The 25,228-nt window shown below is 41.6% G+C and overlaps 1 protein-coding gene across 1 annotated transcript in view; it reads right to left on the minus strand.

The window, feature by feature from the left end:
• LOC104981874 (olfactory receptor 10Q1) overlaps positions 1-22,915 on the minus strand; it is a gene marked incomplete at its 3' end in the record, with an annotated part of 37,374 nt that extends 14,459 nt beyond the window's left edge. Inside the window, exon 1 of the mRNA XM_010831130.1 lies at positions 22,563-22,915. Coding sequence (XP_010829432.1) covers positions 22,563-22,915 — 353 coding nt within the window. The remainder of the gene's footprint in view (positions 1-22,562) is intronic.
• Between the last annotated feature and the right edge of the window lie 2,313 nt (positions 22,916-25,228).

Genomic DNA, 25,228 nt, shown 5'->3' on the forward strand with positions numbered 1-25,228 from the left:
AGGTACTGGAGTGGGGTGCCATCGCCTTCTCCGAAATAGTTGCTGGTGCCCTGCAAATTCAAGTTTTGCTTTGGGGAATTTTCTGGAAATTAAAAAAGTTCTCTATTGCTGACTGATCAAACCCATGGGTGCAGATCCAACATCCATTGGATCACTGTAAAAGCAACAGAGTTCCACAAAAACATCTACTTCTGCTTCATTGAGTATGCCAAAGCCTTCAACTGTGTGGATAGCAACAAACTGTGGACAATTCTTAAAGAGATGGGAATACCAGACCACCTGACCTGCATCCTGAAAAATTTGTTTGCAGGTAAAGAAGCAACAGTTAGAACTGGACATGAAACAACAGACGGATTCCAAATCAGGAAAGAAGTATGTTGAGGCTGTATACTGTCACCCTGCTTATTTAACTTATATGCAGAGTACATCATGAGAAACGCTGGGCTGGATGAAGCACAAACTGGAAGCAAGATTGATGGGAGAAATATCAATAACCTCAGATATGCAGATGACACCATCTTTATGGCAGAAAGCAAAGGAACGAAAGAGCCTCTTGATGAAAGTGAAAGTGGAGAGTGAAAAAAGTTGGCTTAAAACTCAACATTCAGAAAACTAAGATCGTGGCATCTGGTCCCATCACTTCATGGCAAATAGATGGGGAAACAATGGAAACTGTGACAAACTTTATTATTTTGGGCTCCAAAATCACTGCAGATGGTGATTGCAGTCATGAAATTAAAAGATTCTTACTCCCTGGAATAAAAGTTATGACCAACCTAGACAGCATATTAAAAAGCAGAGACATCACTTTGCCAACAAATATCTGTCTGGTCAAGTCTATGGTTTTTCCAGTAGTCATGTATGGATGTGAGAATTGGACTGTGAAGAAAGCTGAGCGCCGAAGAATTGATGCTTTTGAACTGTGGTGTTGGAGAAGAGTCTTGAGAGTCCCTTGGACTGCAAGGAGATCCAAACAGTCCATCCTAAAGGAGATAAGTCCTGAATATTTATTGAAAGGACTGATGCTGAAGCTGAAACTCCAATACTTTGTCCACCTGATGAGAAGAACTGACTCATTTGAAAAGACCCTGTTGCTGGGAAAAATCGAAAGTGGGAGGAGAAGGGAATGACAGAGGATGAGAGGGTTGGATGGCATCACTGACTCGACGGACATTGAGTAGGCTCTGAGAGTGAGTTGGTGATGAACAGGGAAGCCTGGTGTGCTGCAGTCCATGGGATCACAAAGAGCCGGCCATGACTGAGTGACTGAACTGAACTGAACTGATGGGTACAGAACATGTGGATAGGGAGGACTGACTCTATTAATAATTGTAGATATTTTCAAAATTAGGTAAATCGATGTATTGTTTACATTTTTGGTAAACATTCTTCTTGAAATATAGCATACACAGAAAGAATGTCACACATTCTAAATGTACTGTTTGATCTGTTTTTTACACAGTTAATGTACCAGCATAAACTCTATCAAGATTAAGAAATAGAAAAATTCTAGTAACCTGCAAACATTCTTTATGTCTTCTCTCAGTCTTTATGCTTCACAAAGATAACCACTCTTTTGGCCTTATCACTGAAGATTAGTTAAACTGTGTTTCAATTTATATATGTAATAGTAAAGTGTGTGTTTCATCGTACCTGGCTTCAACATTATGTCTGCAAAGTCAGTCTTGCTGTTTTGGTATATCGGGTCTTTGTTCTTTCCACTGTGTTATAGTATCCCATTTTTTTATGGCTACACTATAATTTATTCATGAGTTTTTCCCTTTTCATCCAGTTTTGACTCCATATGAAACTAGGCAAACATCTTTTATTACAACCCTTTCTGATATATACTCTGTGTATTTCCTCTCATTTGAATATTTAAAAAAATTTTTCAACCATGAACCTAAACTTTTAAGACTTGGACAAATTCAGATGAAAGGAACATGTAAAGGGAATCAGGTAATAATGAAGCAGAGCTGCCTGAGGTAAGAAAAGAAAATAAGAAAACTAAAGATGCAATAGCAGAATTCAAATAGGCATTAAAACCATCAGATGCATAAGTTTTATGAGGATAGGGAAAAGTACCTGTCAACTAAGCGCTTTTACATTAGACTGGGCTGCACTTTTATTTTTGATACAAAACCCCAAGAGACAATAGAGCAATGTCTACAGAGTTTAAAGAAAAGCAAAGTTTTTTTTGTGAAAGAATGCTATACTCAGGCTTTAGAGCTTTATGTTCAAAAACAACAGAAAGACTTTCTCAAATTTACCAGGGCTTAGGAAACATGGGCATACCTTGGAGATACTGTGAGTTCAGTTCAAGACCATAGAAATAAAGCAATTATCATGATAAAGCAAGTCACAATTTTTTTTGTTTGTTTCCCAGTGCATTTAAAAGTTATGTTTACACGTACTATAGTCTATTAAATGTGCAATAACAGCATTATGTTTAAAAATATGAAAGTGAAAGTGAAAGTCTTAGTCACTCAATCGTGTCCGACTCTTGGTGACCCCATTGACTATAAAAATATAGACACCTTAATTAAAAGTGGTTTATTGCTAGAAAGTGCTAATGATCATTTGAGCTTCTGCCAGTCATAATCTTTTTGCAAGAGTAATACAAAGATCACAGGAAACAGATCACCATAAAAAATAGAACAATAATGAAAATGTTTGAAATATTACAAGAAATTACCAAAATGTGAAACAAGTGAGCAAATCTATTGGAAAATGGCATCAACAGACCGGCTTGATGCAGGGCAAACCTTCAACTCGTCAGACGAGGAAATATCTGTGAAGCACAGTAAGTGAAGTCGCTCAGTTGTGTCGGACTCTTTGCGACCCCACGGACTGTAGCCTACCAGGCTTCTCCCTCCCTCCATGGGATTTTCCAGGCAAGAGTACTGGAGTGGGTTGCCATTTCCTTCTCCAGGGGATCTTCCCGATCCAGGGATCGAACCCTGGTCTCATGCATTCCAGGCAGATGCTTTAACCTCTGAGCCACCAGGGAACACAGTAAAGTGAAGAGCAATAAAATCAGGTAAGCTTGTGAGAAATGGAAAATTTCCTGTGATATCAGTAAATAAGCATGTCACAGTCATCAGCGTTTCCAGCCCTCCAGTGTGAGCTGGTGAGCCCTGAGGGACGCAGGAAGGATACTGTCTGCCTTCTAGCAGCCAGCAGACCTACGGTCACTCCCTAAGGTAAGCCCCGAGGAAAGGAAGCTCAGGATGTGAAAACACAGGAAACTGGCCCCAGATAGATGAGGTGCATGTCAAAGGAATGATTTCAGTGAACCCAGACTCTTGCATTTTCCCCTACATAGACAGGAGCTAAATTCCTTAGCTTGGGTTACCTGGTTTTCTTTAATTAATAATAACCTTTAACTTTTGACATTCAGACTACCTGCCCTTTGCTATAAAACTTGTATGTAACCTGGCTCCTCCCCTCGCCTCCTTGGAGTAGTTCTCAGGGTCACTTGAGGTGCTGTCTTGAAGTCCTAAAAATTCCCACCAAATAAAACATACTTTTATGTTGTGAATATTTTTTAAGTTGACACTTGCATGCCATTCAATTTAAATACAATTAAAATAATTTCTCAACAAAAAATCTGGGTTGTTGGGTGACTAATATTACTCCAAGATGGTGGAGTAGAAGGACGTGCGCTCATTATCTCCTGCCAGAACTCCAAAATTAGAACTCACTGCTGAGCAACCATAGACAGGAGAATGTTGGATCCTGCCAAAAAAAGATAATCCACATTCAAAGGAGAAGCTCCAGCAGGACGGTAGGAGGGGTGAAAGTGCGTTTAGAACCAAACCGCATACTGGCCAGAGACAAACCTTGTGCTCGCCAGGACCCAGAGACGCCACAGAGACTGAGCCCGAACTGTGTTTGAGTGTCTCCTGCGGAGGTCCGGGTCAGCAGTGGACTGCCCCAGGGGCAGGGGCTCCGAGTGCAGCAGACCTGGGGATAGCATAAGCCCTCTTGGAGGAGGTCACCATTAACCCTACCATAGAGCTGCCAGAACTTACAGACTGCCAAAAATGGACTCTTGAAGGGCACAAACAGAACCTTGTGTGCACCAGGACCCAGGACAAAGGAGAAGTAACCCCACAAGAGACTGACCCAGACTTGCCTGTGAGTGTCCAGGAATAACTGGTGGAGGCATGGGTCAGTGGTGGCTTGCTGCAGGATTGGGGGCATTGAGTGTAGCAGTGCATGCATGGGTCCTTTTGAAGGAGGTCACCATTATCTTCATTACCTCCACCATAGTTTGGCTGCAGGTCAAATAATAGGGAGGGAACACAACCCTGCCCATCAACAGAAAATTGGATTAAAGATTTACTGAGCATGGCCCCACCCATCAGAACAAGACCAGTTTCCCCCTCAGTCAGTCTCTCCCATCAGGAAGCTTTCATCAGCTTCTTATCCTTCTCCATCAGAGGGAAGACAGAATGGAAACCACAATCACAGAAAACTAACCAAACTGATCACATGGACCACAGCCTTGTCTAACTTAATGAAACTATGAGCCATGTCATGTGGGGCCACCCAAAACAGGCGGGGCATGGTGGAGAGTTCTGACAAAATGTGGTCTGCTGGAGAAGGGAATGGCAAACCATTTCAGTATTCTTGCCTTGAGAACCCAATGAACTGTATGAAAAGACAAAAAGATAAGACACTGAAAGATAAACTCCCCAGGTTGGTAGGTGCCCAATATGCTATGGAGATCAGTGGAGAAATACCTCCAGAAAGAATGAAGGGATGGAGCCAAAGCAAAAACAACACCCAGTTGTGGATGTGAGTGGTGATGGAAGTAAAATTTGATGCTGTAAAGAGCAATATTGCATAGGAACCTGGAATGTTAGGTCCATGAATCAAGGCAAATTGGAAGTGGTCAGGGCAGAGAAACCAGAGATCAAATTGCTAACATCCATTGGATCATCGAAAAAGCAAGAGAGTTCCAGAAAAACATCTATTTCTGCTTTATTGACTATACCAAAGCCTTTGACTATGTGGATCACAATAAACTGTGGAAAATTCTTCAAGAGATGGGAATACCAGACCACCTGACCTGCCTCCTGAGAAACTTGTATGCAGGTCAGGAACCAACAGTTAGAACTGGACATGAAACAACAGACTGGTTCCAAATAGGAAAAGGAGTACGTCAAGGCTGTATATTGTCACCCTGCTTATTTAACTTATATGCAGAGTACATCATGAGAAATGCTGGGCTGGAAGAAGCTGGAATCAAGATTGCCAGAAGACATATCAATAACCTGAGATATGCAGATGACACCACCCTTATGGAAGAAAGTGAAGAACTAAAGAGCCTCTTGAAAGTGAAAGAGGAGAGTGAAAAAGAGGAGAGTGAAAAGGAGAGCTTAAATCTCAACATTCAGAAAACTAAGATCATGGCATCTGGTCCCATCACTTCATGGAAAAATAGGTGGGGAAACAGTGGAAACAGTGATAGCCTTTATTTTCTTGGGCTCCAAAATCACTGCAGATGGTGACTGCAGTCATGAAATTAAAAGACGGTTGCTCCTTGGAAGGAAAGTTATGACCAACCTAGACAGTACATCAAAAAGTAGAGACATTACTTTGTCAACAAAGGTCCATCTAGTTAAGGCGATGGTTTTTCCAGTAGTCATGTATGGATGTGAGAGTTGGACTGTGAAGGCTGAGCGACGAAGAATTGATGCTTTTGAACTGTGTTGTTGGAGAAGACTCTTGAGAGTCCCATGGACTGCAAGGAGATCCAACCAGTCCATCCTAAAGGAGATCAGTCCTGGGTGTTCATTGGAAGGACTGATGCTGAAGCTGAAACTCCATTACTTTGGCCACTTGATGCAAAGAGCTGACTCATTGCAAAGGACCCTGATGCTGGGAAAGATTGGAGGAGGAGGGGATGAAAGATAGGAGGAGAAGGGGATGACAGAGGATGAGATGGTTGGATGGCATCACCGACTCAGTGGACATGAGTTTGGGTAACTCCAGGAGTTGGTGATGGACAGGGAGGCATGGTGTGCTGCGATTTATGGGGTTGCAAAGAGTCGGACACGACTGAATGACTGAACTGAACTGAAACAGGAGATGGCAAGAGTGAATGTCAACATTTTAGGAATCAGTGAACTAAAATGTTCTGGAATGGGTGAATTTAACTCAGATGACCATTGTATCTACTTCTCTGGGCAAGAATCCCTTAAAAGAAATGAAGTACCCATCACAGTCAGCAAAAGAGCCTGAAACGTAGTACTTGGATGCAATCTCAAAAATGACAGAATGATCTCTGTTCATTTCCAAGGCAAACCATTCAATATTACAGTAATCCAAGTCTATGTCCCAACCAGTAACGCTGAAGAATCTGAAGTTGAATGGTTCTATGAAGACCTACAAGACCTTCTAGAACTAACACCCCCAAAAGATATCCTTTTCATTATAGGGGACTGGAATGCAAAAGTAGGAAGTCAAGAGATCCCTGGAGTAACAGGCAGATTTGGCATTGGAGTACAAAATGAAGCAGGTCAAAGGCTAACAGAGTTTTTCCAAGAGAACGCACTGGTCATAGCAAACCCCCTCTTCCAACAACACAAGGGAAGACTCTACACATGAACATCACCAGATGGTCAACACCAAAATCAGATTGATTATATTCTTTGCAGCTAAAGATGGAGAAACTCTATACAGTCAGCAAAAACAAGACAGGAAGCTGACTGTGGCTCAGATCATGAACTCCAAATTCAGAGTTAAATTGAAGAAAGTAGTCCAAGCAAGTCCATGGGGTTGCAAAGAGTCCGACATGAATGAGCGACTGAACTGACTGAACTGGGTGATTAACCAAATTCAAGATTGAGGGAGTTGCAATGTAAAAACTTGGTTTGAAGAATCAAAGAATATGATATGTATTTAACACTAAGTGGTTAATGCAAATACTGTTAAAAGCAAAAAAAAAAAAAAAAATTCTAAAGATAATTATTGAAAGAATGCATAGTATAAAATGCAAAAAGTTAGAATAGCTCTGCATATTTAAAACCACAAAGTGCACAGTTGGGAAATTGGTAGTGAAGGATGGGAGAAATGTAAGTATACTAATTTTTTCAATCAATGGAAGCAAGAATTCAAGAGCTATTTCATGTAGATATGACTAATTAGAGGACTACCTATTCAAACATAAAATTCTGAGTAATAATCATCAGTAGAATAAACACACAGCATATCCACTCCAAACAATCTGATTTTAAAAAGTAAAAATATAGTGCAGAGAGTCAAAGGAAACAAAGGAAAGTGTGAGCACGCATATGAGGTAAAGTAGCTTAATGTAAGCTGAGAAAAGTATTTTGCCTCTGGAAATAAGTTTAAGAGAGGTTTGTTGCTGCTGCTGCTGCTAAGTCGCTTCAGTCATGTCCAACTCTGTGCGACCCCATAGATGGCAGCCCACCAGGCTTCTCCGTCCCTGGGATTCTCCAGGCAAGGACACTGGAGTGGGGTTTATGTTTTATTAAAGAGTATCTCACACTTATGAGAAAAAAATTCAACCAAGTTTATGTATAGTGACATTAAAAGGCTAGCATCACTTTTATCTAGCACTGTGTCTTAGGATGTAGCCTGTGAAAGAAGACAGAAAAAGGATGCAGAATATTTGATTGTTTGATTTAAGATGCAACAGAACAAACTGAAAGACTGAGATGAGTAAGACATTCGTCGCGGTGGCTGGTTCCAAATGAATGTGATAGGGAATCTCCTAACTGAGCTTAGCTGATGTGTCAGATTAGCCAGTGCTCCTCCTTCCCCCTGTGCAAGGTGCTGTATGAAGCCCATGATATACGAAGCACAAGAGACCTGCGGCTTATTCTCTGACATGTTTGAGCATTCCTACAACCACACTGAACTGTACGCTTAAAATTCAGTTGGGTTTCACCCAAACTTACTTCGACAATTTGGATTCATTTTTGTAATGATGTGATTTTATTAAATTAAGATTCAAATTTTTAAAAAGTGGAAGAAAGCTAGAAGATAGTGTAGATAAATATTTTTCAGATCTCAGAGTACAACCAAATGACTTACAACCAAATAAGCAGAGTACATAAAAATATTGACACTTGGACAGAATAAACATTTAAAAGTTCTGTGTGTCAAAAATACAATAAGCAAACTGAATAGAAAATGAAAATTTACCCCCCAGCAAAATAGTTTATAATCAGAAGAACAAGCAATTCAAAAAAGAAAACTTCAAAGACATATAAACATTCAATTTCATTATTATTCAAATAAATATAAACTTAAATAAAATTTTCTGCTTAGAAACTGTTTTGGAAAAATAATAATATCTAATGTTGTGAAAGTTGCAAAGAGGGATATAATCCCAAATATTGCTGAAAGTCCCTTAGTTATGTCTGACTCTTTGCGACCCCATGGACTATACAGTTCATGGAATTCTCCAGGCCAGAATACTGGAGTGGGTAGCCTTTCCCTTCTGCAGGGGCTCTTTCCGACCCAGGGACTGAACCTGGGGCTCCTGCACTGCAGGCAGATTCTTTACCATCTGAGCTATTTGGGAAGCTCTAGTTACTGGAAGTATAACAGTGCTATAAAGATGTGTGGAGTGCAATCTGGTAGTATGTCATAAAAGACTTGAAGAAATGCATTCACTTTGATTTAGCAATAATGTATTATGGAATTTATTCTTATAAATTAATCGTGTATGTGCACAAAATTGTTGACAGGAATATTCATTACAGTTTCTGATATAACAGTGAAAATTGTACCAAACAAATATCATTAATGAGAAAATGCTTAAATTTATTGGGGTCTAGCCATGTGATGGGAAAATGCAATCATTTGAAAATGATGTTGTGGAAAAATGCTTTATGAGATCAGGAAACCCATGAAAAAACAGATCATAAAAAACTGTTAAATCATGATTCCATTTAACAGATAATGATTTCTATTCATAAAAAAGAATATATCTTAAAATATTAACAATGAGCATTACCAGGTTGGTGGGATTTTAGTTTATGGCTTATGCTTTTCTATATTTACACATTTGACAATAAGTGTACCCAATTTTGTAATCATTTAATAAATTTAAAAATTTTCCTTTATCTTTTGGTATTTTAACATAATGTTGAGAAGAATGGTAGAGTGTTGATCGCATGAATTTTTGTAGTCAGATCTGAGTACAGAGACTTGTCTGGGGGTCCAGTAGCTAGGACTCCAAGCTCCCAGTGCAAGGGACTTGAGTTCAATCCCTGGTCAAGGAACTAGGTCCCACATGCTGCAACTAAGACCCAGCACAGCCAAACAAATAAACATTAAAAAATTAGATCTGAGTGTGAAAACTGCCCTGATTTACTAATTTAATTTTTACACTAGTTACATTACTTGATGAGCCTTGATTCTCTAATGTGTGATTGGAGATGTGAATGTGGGAAATTTATGAAGATTGAGTGTTTCAAATGTATAATGTGCCTGGGGCGTGCTAAGTGTCGAGCGAACATCACTGACGTCCCTTCTCTTTTCTCATGATGGTGAGTGTCCCTTGGCTAGTTACCCTTCAGTTCTTATCTTTTCCCCAGTGGGCAGTGAGGTTCCTCTAGAGCTGTATTCTCCCAGGTCTTGAGTTGCTCTACTAAGCATTGAAAATAAAAAGAAGAGTAAGAGAAAAGGAAGAAGAATAAAATGGAAGAGATATTTCAGTAAAATAATGTGATTCAGATCAGATCAGATCAGATCAGTCGCTCAGTCGTGTCCGACTCTTTGCGACCCCATGAATCGCAGCACGCCAGGCCTCCCTGTCCATCACCAACTCCCGGAGTTATTGCCAAAAGCAAATAAGATAGATCTTAACTCAGGAAAACATTTAAAAACGAATCTATCTTATTAAGACGTGTGTGTGTGTGTGTGTGTGTGTGTGTGTGTTCAGTTGCTCAGTAGTATTCAACTCTTTGCAACCCCATGGACTGTGGCTCAGCAGGCTCCTCTGTCCAGGGAATTTTCCACGGTAAGAATAGTGATGTGGGTTGCCATTTCCTACTCCAGGGGATCTTCCCAAACCAGGGATCAAACCCGTGTCTTTTGTGCCTCTTGCATTGGCAGGTGGGTTCTTTACCCTAGCACCACCTGAAAGTGAGAGTTGCTCAGTCGTGTCTGACTCTTTGGGACCCCATGGACTGTATATTCTCCAGGCCAGAATACTGGAGTGGGTAGCCCTTCCCTTCTGCAGGGGGTCTTCCCAACCCAGGGATCAAATCCAGGTCTCCTGCGCTGGAGGCAGATTCTTTACCAGCTGAGCCACCAGGGAAGCCCAAGAATACTGGAGTGGGTCGCCTATCCCTTCTCCAGCGGATCTTCCCAACCCAGGGGATTGAACCTAGGTCTCCCACATTACAGGTGGATTCTTTACCAGCTGAAGCACCGGGGAAGCCCCTATTAAGACATGAAAATCAAATAAGCAGCTTTTACTTGGATGGGAACTGTCAAGATTTGCAAAACACTTTATGGATAAAGCAAGACATATAGTGTTGGAGCTTGATGTCTGCTAGGACAAGTTATGTCAGGGCAATTTCAAGGAAAAAACTACCACATATATTCAAAGTGAGTCTATAAAACATAAAAAAAACCCCAAACTTTGTACTTATGAATTAAGCATTTTCCCTTTCAATGGCCACTTTCAAGGGTTTTGCACTTACTCTAATGATGTTTCTTTCAAACCATTTTTGGAGTGCTGCTGAGGGTTATTTTAAAAGAATGCACATTTTCTCTTATCTCATCAGTTGTGACATACGTTCACACTTGGAGGATACATTTGCTTATTTTCTTAATAGCGAAGCATTTGAGGTTCAGCGAAATAAAATAGAGTAATAAGCTAGGTGACCCCATTTTGTACCATAGAGTTTGAGCAAAATAAGAGTTGGTGAAGCTGATATTGTTGTTTAGTAGAAACATACATTTTTCTTCAATTATTTAAGAAATGTAAGAATAAATATTATCATTGCTGTTAAGTGTACCATTTGAGATGTGTGGCACGATCTTTGTGAACATTTTCCTCATGTTTTCAATTCAAGTTTTCAACTATGAGTAATGGATTTTGTCATTCAAATTCATCTCTTTTGGCCACTGACCAAATGAAAGATCTGGCCATGTCAACATTTTCATCTGGCTAATGTACGAGAGCCGGTGCTAATGGCAAAGAACCTGCTTGCCAGTGCAGGAGATGTAAGAGACATGGGTTCAGTCCTGGGGTCAGGATGATCCCCTGGAGGAGGGCACTGCAGTCCACTCCAGTATCTTGCCTGGAGAATCCCATGGACAGAGGAGCCCGGCAGATTAGAGTCCATAGCATCACAAAGAGTTGGACACGACTGCAGCGATTTAGCACGCATGCACACAATGTATGAGAGGCTGATTGTATCTAAAAAAGTTCTTAATAAACATTATCCCTGTGCCAGCTCTTTGTTTTTTCATGTCCAAAAGAGTACTGGGCAAATATCAACACATTTCTGTGTTCCAAGTCTTTATCATCCTATTGTATTTCAAGAGGTGTTCAAAACTTCATCTCTTGATTACATTACAGTCCATGCAAATCCATAAAGCTGCATTTATTATTCTGTCTTCTACTACTCTTTCAAAAACTATTCTCAGAGTATCTCCCAGACCTGTTATCATTGCTACTCGAAGAATTTACTCTTTTTCTGGGTGCCCACATTCCTTCCTTGGGGAACACTCCACTCCTGGCAATGCCATTTTGGTAAACATTTCAATCAGGGCTATCTTTAAGCTCCACAAAGACAAGAATGTTTGTCTTGTTCATCAGAGTTTCTCATTACAATAAATTTGGTTTGAACTAGATTGAATTATTTTGTATTGTAAAATAGTTTATAGTTAAATTATAGTTAAATCTCATGTCCTTTAAACTTCTTTCAAAGCCAATATCCAGTGGCACCTTTATAGCCCACTTAGGCTGCAGTTACTTTAGCCTCACATAGACTGGGGCTTTCCTAGTCCAAAGGTGATTTTGTTTATATTTGTCTGCTGCATGCAAAGAGGAAGGTTTGGATGGGATGGATTCACTTGATTAATGGCTGGTGGGAAGCACAGCAATTAAGCTATTGATGTGCTTATTGAATAAGTTTGATAATGTTGTGAAGCTCATCTAGTTAGCAGTTATTCCTTAATGACTGATGAAGCAGTATTTCAAGGTGTAATATATGCTTCCTGCTAATCCGTAAACACTGTGCATATAAAACCTAAACACTTGTGGAAATATCAGTGAGCCAGGAAACCATAGCAAAGCCCATAGGTCAAATGTGTGCTTATTTATAAAGTGTATGTAAAGTTGGATCTCTGTGTCTGGTAACTATAAGGGAACTTAAGAGGTACCTGGTCCCACATATATCCTTTGTGCAAAACTCAAGGTCTGCTGAGATTAAGCCTTGTTCAGAGGCATAACGCTAGTGATGCGCATACATGGGGCCTGAATCTATTTTCTATGTGATTAGTTACCAGAGTGTAAAGTGTACATTCAGGCCTTGAGTATATTTCACGTTTTATGTACAACAAAATGATATAAAAGCTAAGAGAGTGCAAATACCCAAATGGGACGGGCCTGGCAGAGCTGCTGGGAACGTGCCCACACTCGGTCTGCTCCTGTGAACACAGCTAAACGGAGCAACGTCTTTCGTAGAGCAATCTGAAAACTCTTTAAAACTTCTGTTGCACACAGTTTCCCCTAATGATGACCACTAAGCCGTTCTCAAGTTAATTATACCTTTTTTCAATCTCTCCCACCACCAGTTTTATTGAGGAAAAACTGACAAATGTAATTGTATATATGATGATTTGATATATATATAAATGACTACCAAGACCAAGATAATTAACAGACATTTGATCTCTCAACAAGAGTGTGGGTTCTGGATCTGCCGTTTCATAGTTTCAGAATCTGGGACAAAGTTACTGAATCTCCACGAATCTCAGACTTTTAGCTACACAGGATATATATAGTTACCCTATAGAGTGGTCGTGAGAATTAGCGCTCACAGTGAGTTAACAGAATTAGCAGTAAGGGGAACTACCAGTGAGTGAATCAAGTGCTCTGCCTGACTTTGTTGTTGTTCTTCTCGCTCAGTCTTGTCTGACTGTGACCCCAGGGACTGTGGCCTGCCAGGCTCCTCCGTCCATGGGATCCCAGGCAGGAATACTGGAGTGGGTTGCCATTTCCTTCTCTGGGGGAGATCCTGGCCTGGGGACTGAACCCGGGTCTCCGGCTTGGCAGGCGGATTGTATCCCACTGTGTCACCTGGAAAGACCTTGTGCTTTCTGCCCCAGCTCTACTGAACCATCTTCAGTTCCTTCCCATGGCTCCACTTGCTCTGGGGGTTTGGCATTATCTGCTCCTTCCACCTCGGACACTCCTCTTCCACTCCCTAGCTGCACCTTCTCCTTCAGAGCTCAGTTCAGGCACCATTTCTCCTGTAAAGCTTTCCTTCACTCTCTTCTTTCCCCAACTGTAATGACAGGTACTTCTCTGAGCTTCCCCCAAAGCCTTCTCGTCACCTCAGCTCTGAGGCCACTGTAACTTATCAGTATACAAATCAAGCAGACCAGCATGTGTGGAGTACGTAAAGAACTCAAGTCCTGGGCTCAGCTATGTGCAGATGTGTAAGAAAATTATAATACATAATCACTGCTGTTTCAGTCATGTCTGACTCTGTGCGACCGCATAGATGGCAGCCCACCAGGCTCCCCCGTCCCTGGGATTCTCCAGGCAAGAACACTGGAGTGGGTTGCCATTTCCTTCTCCAGTGCATGAAAGTGAAAAGTGAAGGTGAAGTCGCTTAGTCGTGTCCAACTCTTAGCGACCCCATGGACTGCAGCCTACCAGGCTCCTCCATCCATGGGATTTTCCAGGCAAGAGTTCTGGAGTGGGGTGCCAATTGCTAGCTTCAGCCATATAACAGAACATGATGTGTAAAAGAATTTAAACATCCTCTGAGGAAGTAATTCCTAAATTGTGTTCCTTAGAATAGACTTCTTCTTGACACCTCAGAAATGAAAAAGTTCATGGTCAACTTGGGAAGCATTTTTCTCAAGAGTTACAGTGAATATTAGCACAGTGAAGTTATGGGAGGCCCTGTGTAAAGCAAACAGTTTCATTTTACCTCAAACATTTTCCAAATCTGTTTCACCACAGAATATATATATATATATATTTTTTTTTTCACATAGCACCAATAAGGATTTATGATTTAATTCTACTTGAAAAAAACTGAGGTCCATGCCATACCATTGAAAAAAGTCCTATGGACAGTATATTAAAAGAAGAGACAAAAGACCCAAGTTTTATCTTAGCTTCACACTTTTTAGGTATAGGATGTGAGGTAATTCAACCCTTTTTGCATCTGTAAAAGTGCATAGTAGTACCTACTCTGGGAACTTGTTTGTTTTGCGCAATTTTATGTATATGGATATTCTTCTCCAATGGCAAAGCACTGTAGATACTTCTGTTTTATTACTATTTTTAGAAATAAAGTCAAAATCAAATAAAAGAAATTGTCTCTTGAGATGCTGCCTTACCGCTTTGAAATTTGCTTCAATCCATCAGGTTAACTTTTCTTGCTGAGATGTTAAAAGTTCTTGGCGTGGAGGATAGAGGAGCTCTTCCAGGAAAGTCATCGACCCTATTTTTCCTCTTCTCAAAGCATGGCTTGGAATGAGGATCCATGACCCTCATGCTGTGCAGCGTCTCTTGGGGAGAACAGGTGGACGTTGGGTGACACCTCCGTAATGTCTAGGTGAGAATGGAGAACAGCATCCTTTGCATGCTGATACTCATAAGAAGAGACAGCTCTCAGAGATTTGTGGCAAGGACGGAGCAGGATAAGAGGAACATCCTTTGGGAGGATTATCCTATGGAATCATCCCAAGTCCTGAGTGGGAAGATCTACAGCTCCTCCTTAATGCAGGGTCCAGTCTCGCTGGATTCAGTCAGGTTACTTGTCCTCTATGACACCTCTTTAAAGTTAATGAGTCCCCACAGAGGAGGAATTTCCCCCGTGGTTCCCCTCAACTAAAGCCAGCCAGAGAAAATATTTGAGAAAAACTTCCTGAGTTGATCAACTAAACAAGACTAGCCGGCAGCTCCTTTCCGTGGTCACCATCAACAGCCGTTATCCGGGAATTCCAGACGGGTGTTCTCATTCCTTTTCTATACCCAGCAGGGAACTTACTCATATTATATTCCAGACAATATCCTGGTGAGCCTTGCTGAAGAGACACACATTCCTTTCAGCTTGAGCTCACGGAACATGTATAATGCACTAATTCAGCCCTAGCCTAGGCATCTGGAGACCTGGAGTCTAATTATGGATCTGCCATATAGCCATTGACCTCAGGCAAACAGTGGAGCTCTTATGTGGGCAGGTTTCCATACCTGTCCTATGAGGTGTTGGGTTAAACGGACTCCAAGGAGTTTTCCAGCTCTAAAATTCTATGAACTGTGTTTTTTTCTTGATAAGCAGGATTATGAAGCATTTTCCTATAATGATTCCTTTTGATCGTTGGTTTCATTTTTTCTTGCTGCTAAGTCGCTTCAGTCATGTCCGACTCTGTGCGACCCCATAGACGGTAGCCCACCAGGCTCCCCCATCCCTGGGATTCTCCAGGCAAGAATACTGGAGTGGGTTGCCATTTCCTTCTCCAAGGAAACTTTTTCTCACCCTACTTATTTCTATTTCTTGATCAGGTTTTCCCTGTGCTGAGGCTGTTCTAGTCTTTCAAGATATTTATAAACCTGTCTAATTTTTTGGTAATTATAGCTATATTCCCGCCTCTTTCTAAATTGGAGTATAGTTGCTTTATAATGTGTCAGTTTCTGCTCTACAGCAAAGTGAATCAGCCACATGTATATACATATCCCCTCTTCCTTGGATTTCCTTCCCATTTAGCTCACTCCAGAGCGTGGAGTGGAGTTCCCTGTATAGTCCCACCTCTTAACCTACTCATTTAAATATTTGTTTCTCCTTTTCCACCTCCCTCCAACCTCGTGGAATTAAAACCATATACTTTATCCTCACCGTTGCCTTTAATTCTTAGTCAAGTTCCACATCCCTGTCTTATGTGAAAAGTAGTTGCTCAGTCGTATCCAAGTCTTTGACACTGTAGCCATGGACAGTAGACTGCCATGCTCCTCTGTCCATGAAATTCTCCAGGCAAGAATCCTGGAGTGGGTAGCTATTCCCTTTTCCAGAGGATCTTCCTGACTCAGGGATCAAACCTGGGTCTCCTGCATTGCAAGTGGATTCTTTACTGTCTGAGCCACCAGGGAATTTGAACCTCCAGGGAAGCCCTCTCTGTCGTATGCCCATTACTAATAATGTATCTTTATTTAATATGAAACACATATATATTGAATTCTTACTATGAGCCAGATTCTATGTCCAACGTTTGGGATATATCAGTGTGCAAAAGAGATGAGAATTTTACCTTCATAGAGGCTGTGTTCTTGGAGAGGGGAAGAAAGGCAATGAGCAGAAAGTAAGGATAAGAACATGTGATAGAATCTAAAAAGATGGTATTGATGATCCTATATGCAGGACCGCAGTGGGGACGCGGACATAGAGAACAGACCGGTGGGCACAGTGGGGAAGGAGAGGGCGGGCCGCGGACATAGAGAACAGACCGGTGGGCACAGTGGGGAAGGAGAGGGCGGGCCGCGGACATAGAGAACAGACCGGTGGGCACAGTGGGGAAGGAGAGGGCGGGCCGCGGACATAGAGAACAGACCGGTGGGCACAGTGGGGAAGGAGAGGGCGGGCCGCGGACATAGAGAACAGACCGGTGGGCACAGTGGGGAAGGAGAGGGCGGGCCGCGGACATAGAGAACAGACCGGTGGGCACAGTGGGGAAGGAGAGGGCGGGCCGCGGACATAGAGAACAGACCGGTGGGCACAGTGGGGAAGGAGAGGGCGGGCCGCGGACATAGAGAACAGACCGGTGGGCACAGTGGGGAAGGAGAGGGCGGGACGCGGACATAGAGAACAGACCGGTGGGCACAGTGGGGAAGGAGAGGGCGGGAAGAGCTGAGAAGTGGCCCTGAAACATACACATTACCATGTGTGAAGCAGCTAGCCAGTGGGAATTTGGTGTATGTGGCAGGGACATACAGACATCATACATCATATGCGGGTACTCTGCGACAAACCAGAGCGCTGAGATGGGGTGGGAGGTGGGAGGGAGGCTCAAGGAGGAAGGGACACATGTACTACCCAGAGCTGATTCATGCTGATGTATGGCAGAAGCCAACCCAATATTGTAAAACAAATTATCCTCTAATTAAAAATAAATAAAATTTAAAAAAGAACATGCGATAATGTGTCAGAAGGGGTGAGTGCTACAGACAAAAAGCAAAGCAGGGCGAGGATGCTGGGGATTAAGCCTGAGAGTGATGTGATGTGCGAGAGGTGCAGAGGCTACTTGAGTTCTGGGAGGGGCGCTCTTAGGCTCTAGGCAGGTGGTGGTCTGAGAAGACAAGCCTGCCGGGAAAAGAGAAGGGAAAGAGTCTTAGGGCAGAAGCCACAGCAGGCGATACGGCCTTTTCTGAAGCCCAGATAAGCATATCAAACTTGTCCATAAAGTCCAAAATATCTACAAATCCATGTGAAGAAAGACAGCTTGCTTTTATATTCATGGCAATCATGAATTAAATAGCTCTGTGCTGGTTCTTAACATTGGAGGGTAGTTACATGCATACAGAGATTATACTCAGACTTATTTTCCATTTTTTCTCACCAGATATGTTTATTTGTTCAGATGACCTCATTCCTGCAAACATATTTTACACTCTTGCAATGACAGCATGTAGTACTTCCATCAAAAAGTAGGCTGTGTTTTCAAATACCGTGTTCACGGTCATGTTTTTTGTGACAACTTAATATGAGTAGTATTGATGTCCCACAATTTATTAAATGAATCCCTAATATTGAACAGTTAGGATTTTTTTAAATTTTCTTATGACTTAGATGAACATACAGTAATATAGGTGATTTGATTCACTTAGTCATCCAACATCGTGTTTTTGAAAATGTGCACTTTCTTATTGCTCTTTGTTAATTTACTTGGATATTTATGTATGATTTAGAAGGTAATTAGTATGTATTGTTTACTTCAAATTTGTTAAGAGGATAGATCTTGTGTTAACTGTTCTTACCACAATAAAGTTTTAAAAAGTGCAACAAGAGCATTTTTAAAACATAAAGAAAAATTAGAAAGAAATCAACTTTAAAAAGTTTAAATTATATACTTGCCAACTATAGTATCTAGTTAAGTCAGCTGTATATACAATATAAATGATCTTTACATATTTATTTTTTATGGGGCCTCCTTGATAAGATATCCATAATCCCATGTTTGTTACAAGATTATTCACAATAGCCTAGATATGGAAATGACCTAAGTGTCCATTGGGGAATGAGTGGATACAGAAAACGTGCTATATACATATAATGGAATATCAATCAATCTTAAAAAAATAAAATCTTATTATATGTGACAACGTGGATAAACTTTGGGGATGCTATGCTAAGTAAAAAAAGCAAGCTACAGAAGAGCAAATACTGCTTGATTTCACTTATCTGAAGTATCTGAAATAGTCAGATTCATAGCAACAGACAGTGGAATCATGGTTTCTAGGGGGCTGGGTACAGGGAGAAATGGGAATTGCCTTTCAATCGGTATAGATTTCCTATGCAGGAAGAATGAGTTCTAAAGAGCTGGTTTACATTATGGCTGTAGTTAACAAAACTGTGTTGTGTACTTAAAGATTTGTTGAAAGGGTATACCTCATGTTGTGGTCTTACCACAATTAAAAAAGAGGAAAATGAGAGGAGCAAAGCAATATGCAAGTCATCAGCTTTGCTGGCAAGGATCATAGTTTAGGGGCAAGATTTTATAGCCAGCATCTTCTGGGTTTTGTGGATTTCTGATTCTGGCAGCAGCAGTGAAATGCTGGGACCAGAAATTGTTCCCAGGGGCGTCACATAACGTACCTTTCTATCCATACCAGCAATTTTGGAAATCACAGAACATATAATAATAGTTAGCACTTTTTGCTTAAACCAAAAAAACTAACCAGCCAGTCAAATAGAATCATTAAATGTAGCTTAAAAGGAAAGAAAAGAAAGAAAAGGAGATTATATTCCCCAAGTTCGGCAAGTACGTAATAGTCTGAGAAAACTGCAGATGTGCTGTGTGGGCGCTCAGTCATGTCTGACTTGTGACCACATGGACTGCAGCCACCAGGCTCCTCTGTCCACGGGGTTTTCCAGGCAAGAATACTGGAGTGGGCTGTCATTTCCTCCTCCAGGGGGTCTTCCTCACCCAGGGACGGAACCCATGTCTCCTCCATTTTAAGGCCTATTCTTTGCCGCTGAGCCACCTGGGAAACATGTGCTACCCTTCAAGAGAAGGGAAAGGTGGCTCTGGGGAAGCAGTGAGGCCAGGGAGTGTGCCGTGGGCCACAGGAGTGACTCGGTGGGCCAGGAGCTGGGAGTTGTGAGCCACAGAGGGTTATTCCCGGGCCGGGAAAACTAACGGAATCTGCCTTGTTTGATTTCAGAATTGGTTGGAACCAAGAAATCCACTTTTTCCTCCCAGTTTCTCTCATTTTGAATGGAAATGTCTGGAACTGCTCTGTTATGCCTGCCCCACGGTGTGTGTTGGGAACAGACGCCTTGTTCTCTGGTTCTTGGTCTGCAGAAGGGGAGGGATCTTACCCTAGCATGTCTGTACCCCAAGTCTCATCTACAACTTTATTTAGGTAGTTTGGATGATGAGATTTGAGACTTTTGAACTAATGATATTTAGATAAGATTTTTGGACCTGAGTTGTGCTATAATGAGATGAGGTTTTGGGGGGTTTGGAAGAGGGTGGATTTATTTTGCATTTTAGATGTGTTTTAAATACAGTTGTCAAAAAAAATTTAGAGAACTTTACTTCATATGAATATTATATTGAGCAAGAAACTCTAAGCAGAAAGGGAGACTTCAAACTGAAAGTGATTTGAAGCTCAGCGGCATGTTGTTATTAATACAAGATGGCTTATAAAGTGAGAATGGAGAAGTTGTTTAACTTATACAATGATTGCTTATTACAATGGGAATTTCCAGGTGAAAGAGGACTTGGGTAAAAGGTGCTATACCACTTTAGGAAGATGACTTCAATTTTGTTTATGATTATCAGGGACAGAAGGAAATATCTAAGTAGAGTTTCACTTTTATTCATGAAATAAGCTAGATTACATTTTGCTTACATGGCCTAATGGGTTTTGTCTGCTCAGGGGATTTTCAAGTGTAGTCTCCATTTTATCTTATTTTAACATGATGAATTCCTTACTCCCGCCCCCCTCCCGCCAGTCCTAACCAAACCTTAGATTCATTGTATTTATGTGGCTGGGAATCAAAGACAAAGAGAAAAAAATGTACCTTTAGGTGGTAACCCCTGCCCTCCTCCACAAAACCACAATGATTTTTCATCAGAAAAATGGGAACCAAAGGGCAATGGGATGACATCTTTAAAGAGATGGAAGAAAAACGGTCATTTCTAGAATTCTATATTCAGTGAAAATATTCTTAAAATTAAGATAAAAATGTAGGAGACTACTTTTAGAATACCTTTAAAAATGTTGACTATTTAAAACAAAAATGAAAATGTATGATGGAATTTATAAGTAAGATGTTACAATAAGAGCACAAATATGGGGGCAGAAAGTGGAATTAAACTGTTCAAAGTTTCTTACACATTTACTTCAAAAGTATTATAACAGTTCTTGGTACGCCATGATAAGAATGCAACTACAAAATATGAAAAAAAAATATCTAAAAAGCTGTTAGAAACAAATGTTTACAAATCCAAAAAGAGGCTGATAAGGAGAAACTAAGAAACAAGAGAAGAGATGAATAAAATACACATGGAAATATGGTACTCTAAATTGTCCAATCAGGATTGAGAAGAAAAAGTATAAACTATATGCTCTTGATAAGAGCCATACCTTGTAGATGAGGAAATGCAGGTAGAAGTCAAAAGGAAGAGCAATACGTACCATGAAAACGTTAATCATAAAAAAGACAATGTGGACAAATTAAGATTAGATGTAGATTTCTGGACCAGGGATATTACCAGCAATAAAAATGAACATTGCTTAATGATAAGATGGTTAATCCATCAACAGGATATAATCATGCTAAATATATATACATCTAATAACAGAGCTTCAGAAAAAAGGGAAATAAAAGAACTAGAACAAAACAAAAATTGCAGAAGTAAAGGGAGAGATTGACAATTGACAATCATAGTTGCAAATTTTACCTACCTCTGATAGGAATGGATACCACGAGTAGACAAAGATAATGATAGAGATTAGATCCATACTATTAGCTAACTTAATTCAATTGACTGCACTCAGCAGCTACAGGATACACATCCTTTTCAAGGGTACTTGAGACATCATAACAAAATACGTGTCATAAGACAATCAGTTATAAAAATTATAACCCAGACTCAAAATCCTGAATCTTATAACTAGCGTCCATTCCCAATTTGGATCATAGTAGACACTTTTCCGAAGACGAGACACCCCCTTTGCCCCCCTCCATGCCTTGCAGCTCTGCAGGAATTTTATGCTGAGCAGAAGCAGCACCACTCTGACATCCGTGGGGACGACAAGTACAACATGAGGATAACAGAAGAGAACTGGCAGCTGAGCCAGTTCTGGTACAGCCCGGAGACAGCCCTCCACCTTGCTGAGATCGCCGTGTCGTGAATTATGACTCCGGCCTAGACCATGATCTGTCAGTGCAACTCCCAGGGCAGGAAGGACCCAAGTGGCATTTCCTCTCTGAAAAACTACCACCTCCCCAGTCCTCATTTTCAAGGTAAAGACATTATGATTTCCTTAGGATGTCCCTGGAGCTCAGGGTGCTTTTGCCGATTTGAGTCTGTGGAATTATATCTGGAAGAACTTTTAGACCCCATCTAGTGGAGAAGTCAATGGCACCCCACTCCAGTACTCTTGCCTGGAAAATCCCATGGATGGAGGAGCCTGGTAGGCTGCAGTCCATGGGGTTGCTAAGAGTCAGCACGACTGAGTGACTTCACTTTCACTTTTCACTTTCATGCATTGGAGAAGGAAATGGCAACCCACTCCAGTGTTCTTGCCTGGAGAATCCCAGGGATGTGGGAGCCTGGTGGGCTGCCGTCTATGGGGTCACACAGAGTTGGCCACGACTGAAGTGATGCAGCAGCAGCGGCAGCAGACACTTTTCATTCGAAAGGCATGGAAGAGGCACAGAGTAGTCACTGTGGTCAATCGAGTCTGACTCTTTGCAGCCCCGTGGACTGCCAGGCTCCTCTGTCTATGGGATTTTCCAGGCAAGAATACTGGAGTGGGTTGCCACTCACTACTTCAGGGGATCTTCCCAACTGAGGGGTGGAACCCGTCTCTCTTGTGTCTCCTCCATTGGCAGGCAGATTCTTTCTAGTGCCACCTGGGAGCAATCATAGACATGGAAGCCAAGAGGAAGCAGTCAGCACTGCCCAGTCCCATGAAGAAGCCCATATGAGTGGCACAGCCCAGCAGGGTGATGGTCTTCTCTGACGGTAGGATGTTGGCCAGGAGGTGGGGCACCACCACAGCAGTGTAGCCGATTTCTACTCCCGAGAAGCTGACCAGGAAATAGTACATGGGCGTGTGGAGGCGGGCTTCGGTCTGGATGGCCACCATGACGAGGACATTCCTGGTGATGACCCATGTATAAACCAGGCTGACCCCAAGGAAGGACAAGACGTGCGGCTCTGACTGGGAGGGATAGGCCAGGAACACGAATTCCATCCACCATGAGCAGTGTCCCCAGGACATTGAGTTAACAGACTTTCTCTGTCGAGAGTTATTAATACAAAGAAAGAGTCAGACTAACAACACATCAGTTCATACTCTGAGGCATGAGGCAATCTAATTAAGACTGGAGTTAGAAACTAGAAGAATTAAGACTTATTCTCTATTTCCTCCCTTTTTAACAAGTTTCTTCACATAAATAGCCACAACTTCACTTCTAACTTCACTTCTAACGATGTCACTTCCCTGGTGGCTCAGACAGTAAAGTGTCTGCCTACAATGCAGGAGATCTGGGCTCAATCCCTGGGTTGGGAAGATTCCCCTGGAGAAGAAAATGGCAACCCACTCCAGCATTCTTGCCTGGAAAATCCCATGGATGGAGGAGTCTCGTAGGCTACAGTCCATATGGTCACAGAGAGTCGGACACGCCTGAGTGACTTCACTTTCTCAGTTCTAACTGCCAAAAGTTGGGCTACATTGTGTAAGAATCTTTTGAGGAAATGTGGCAGAGAATTTTATGGAATTCAAAGCTATTTTCAGTAGATGTGGAATGAAAATTCAATTGTTTTAGTAAATTCACAAGAAAGTGTCAAGAAATTCTTGAGAGCCAGGGCCGTTGAGAACAGGAAGTATTTATTCATTCACAGGTTTACACACAACACCTCCTGAGGCACTGGCTTGGAGATACAAGAATATAACACTGAAAAGCTAGCGATATGATGGAAAACGAAGGAAGAAAGCCCAGTGCCCACGGGCAAAGGGCTGACACAAGCCTAATGTTGACAGTGCCGGGCATAACCCTCCAAAGCCAAAGTGCTCCCAACTCCTGGGTGTTCTAGCCGTGTCCAATCAGAGAGTTGTATCACAGGGCTCCTCCTGGCTTGTGGTGCTATGGGAAAACATGTGATCATAAGCTGTCAGAGAACTGAGCACCCTTCCTGAGCACTCCTGTGAGTTTAGGGATGAACGGGAAAGACCAAGCCTGTTTCCATTTGCTTTTCCTCTCTTCTAAGAAGCTAAAGTAAAATCTAAGACAAGCCGTCTAGCTTCCTTGAAAACCTTCTAATGAAGAGTCCTAACTCTCAAAGGCACCCATTCCATTACTTTTCGAAGACCAACTCATTCAAGAAGGTGGAAAAGGACTTCTTTGGTGGTCCAGTGGTGAAGAGCCCACTTGCCAAGGCAGGGCACACGGGTTGATCCCGACTCTGGGAATGTCCCACGTGCTGTGGGCCAGCTAAGTCTGGGCACCACAGCTACTGGATCCACACACTGCAGCCACGGAAGCCCGTGCAGCCTGGAGTCTGTGCTCCGCAACAAGAGAAGCCGTCACAGTGGGCAGCCTGTGTCCCACAACCAGAGAGGAGCCCTCACTCACCACAGCTAGAGAAAAGGCCACACACGGCGACGAAGACCCAGAGCAACCAAAATAAATAAACAGATCTTAAAGAAAGATGGAAAAGAGGCAACATTCAACCTTAATTCAAATTTCCCTAGTTTAATATGTGTTATTTACTATGAGCTTTAAAGAGAAATCGTATCCAGAAGCAGCACTCTGAAAAGTGCTATTCACATAAACCAGCTTACGGTGATTACACATTGTCAGGAATAAATGTCAAGAGCCCCTAGGGCATGAATGCCTCTGCTTTTCCAACAGTTAGCAAGCAGTGTCTGTTTCATTCATTCTCTCTCTCTTCTGAACTTCATTAATGCTGTGAATGATTGCTAATGTTACGTAGCATATCCAACGTCATATACAACAGGAGGAGCAGTGTGTGAGTGTGAAATCAGTTTTGATTTTAAATGATGTAGTTTGAGTGATTCCATCTCTGTAATATTAGGCTATATATAATGTCTTTGAGTGCCAGTTTTTTTATTTGAAAAATGGGGATAATAATTATGCTTAGTTCTTGACATCTTCATGTAAAGCGTCTACCACCAAGATCAGTCAGTAGTAAAAACAACCTCATAATGGATAACCATGATTATTATTTGTAAGTTCCAGGGCAGCCATTCTCCCTTATTTATACTTTTATGTCCCACATAAACCAAGCCTAATGTTGCACAAAGATTAGGCATTCAATAAACCTATGTTGTATGGTTGAACATACTATTAAAACATGTCATTTACCCTTTTCCCATTTTATCTTTTACTTTTAAGATTATTTCATGATCAAAACCTTTGTCTAAGAGCCCTTTATGGAAAACAACTTGGTATCCAACATTTGAGTTGCATTCTGGAAAAGATTATGTCACTCAGAAACATAATATGTAAAAGACTTCAGCAAACATGTCTAAGGCTTGTCTACCATCTTTATTATGATACAGGGCTTTGGA

Source organism: Bison bison, unplaced genomic scaffold, assembly GCF_000754665.1.
Source record: "Bison bison bison isolate TAMUID 2011002044 unplaced genomic scaffold, Bison_UMD1.0 scf7180017859419, whole genome shotgun sequence".
Taxonomy (NCBI): domain Eukaryota; kingdom Metazoa; phylum Chordata; class Mammalia; order Artiodactyla; family Bovidae; genus Bison; species Bison bison.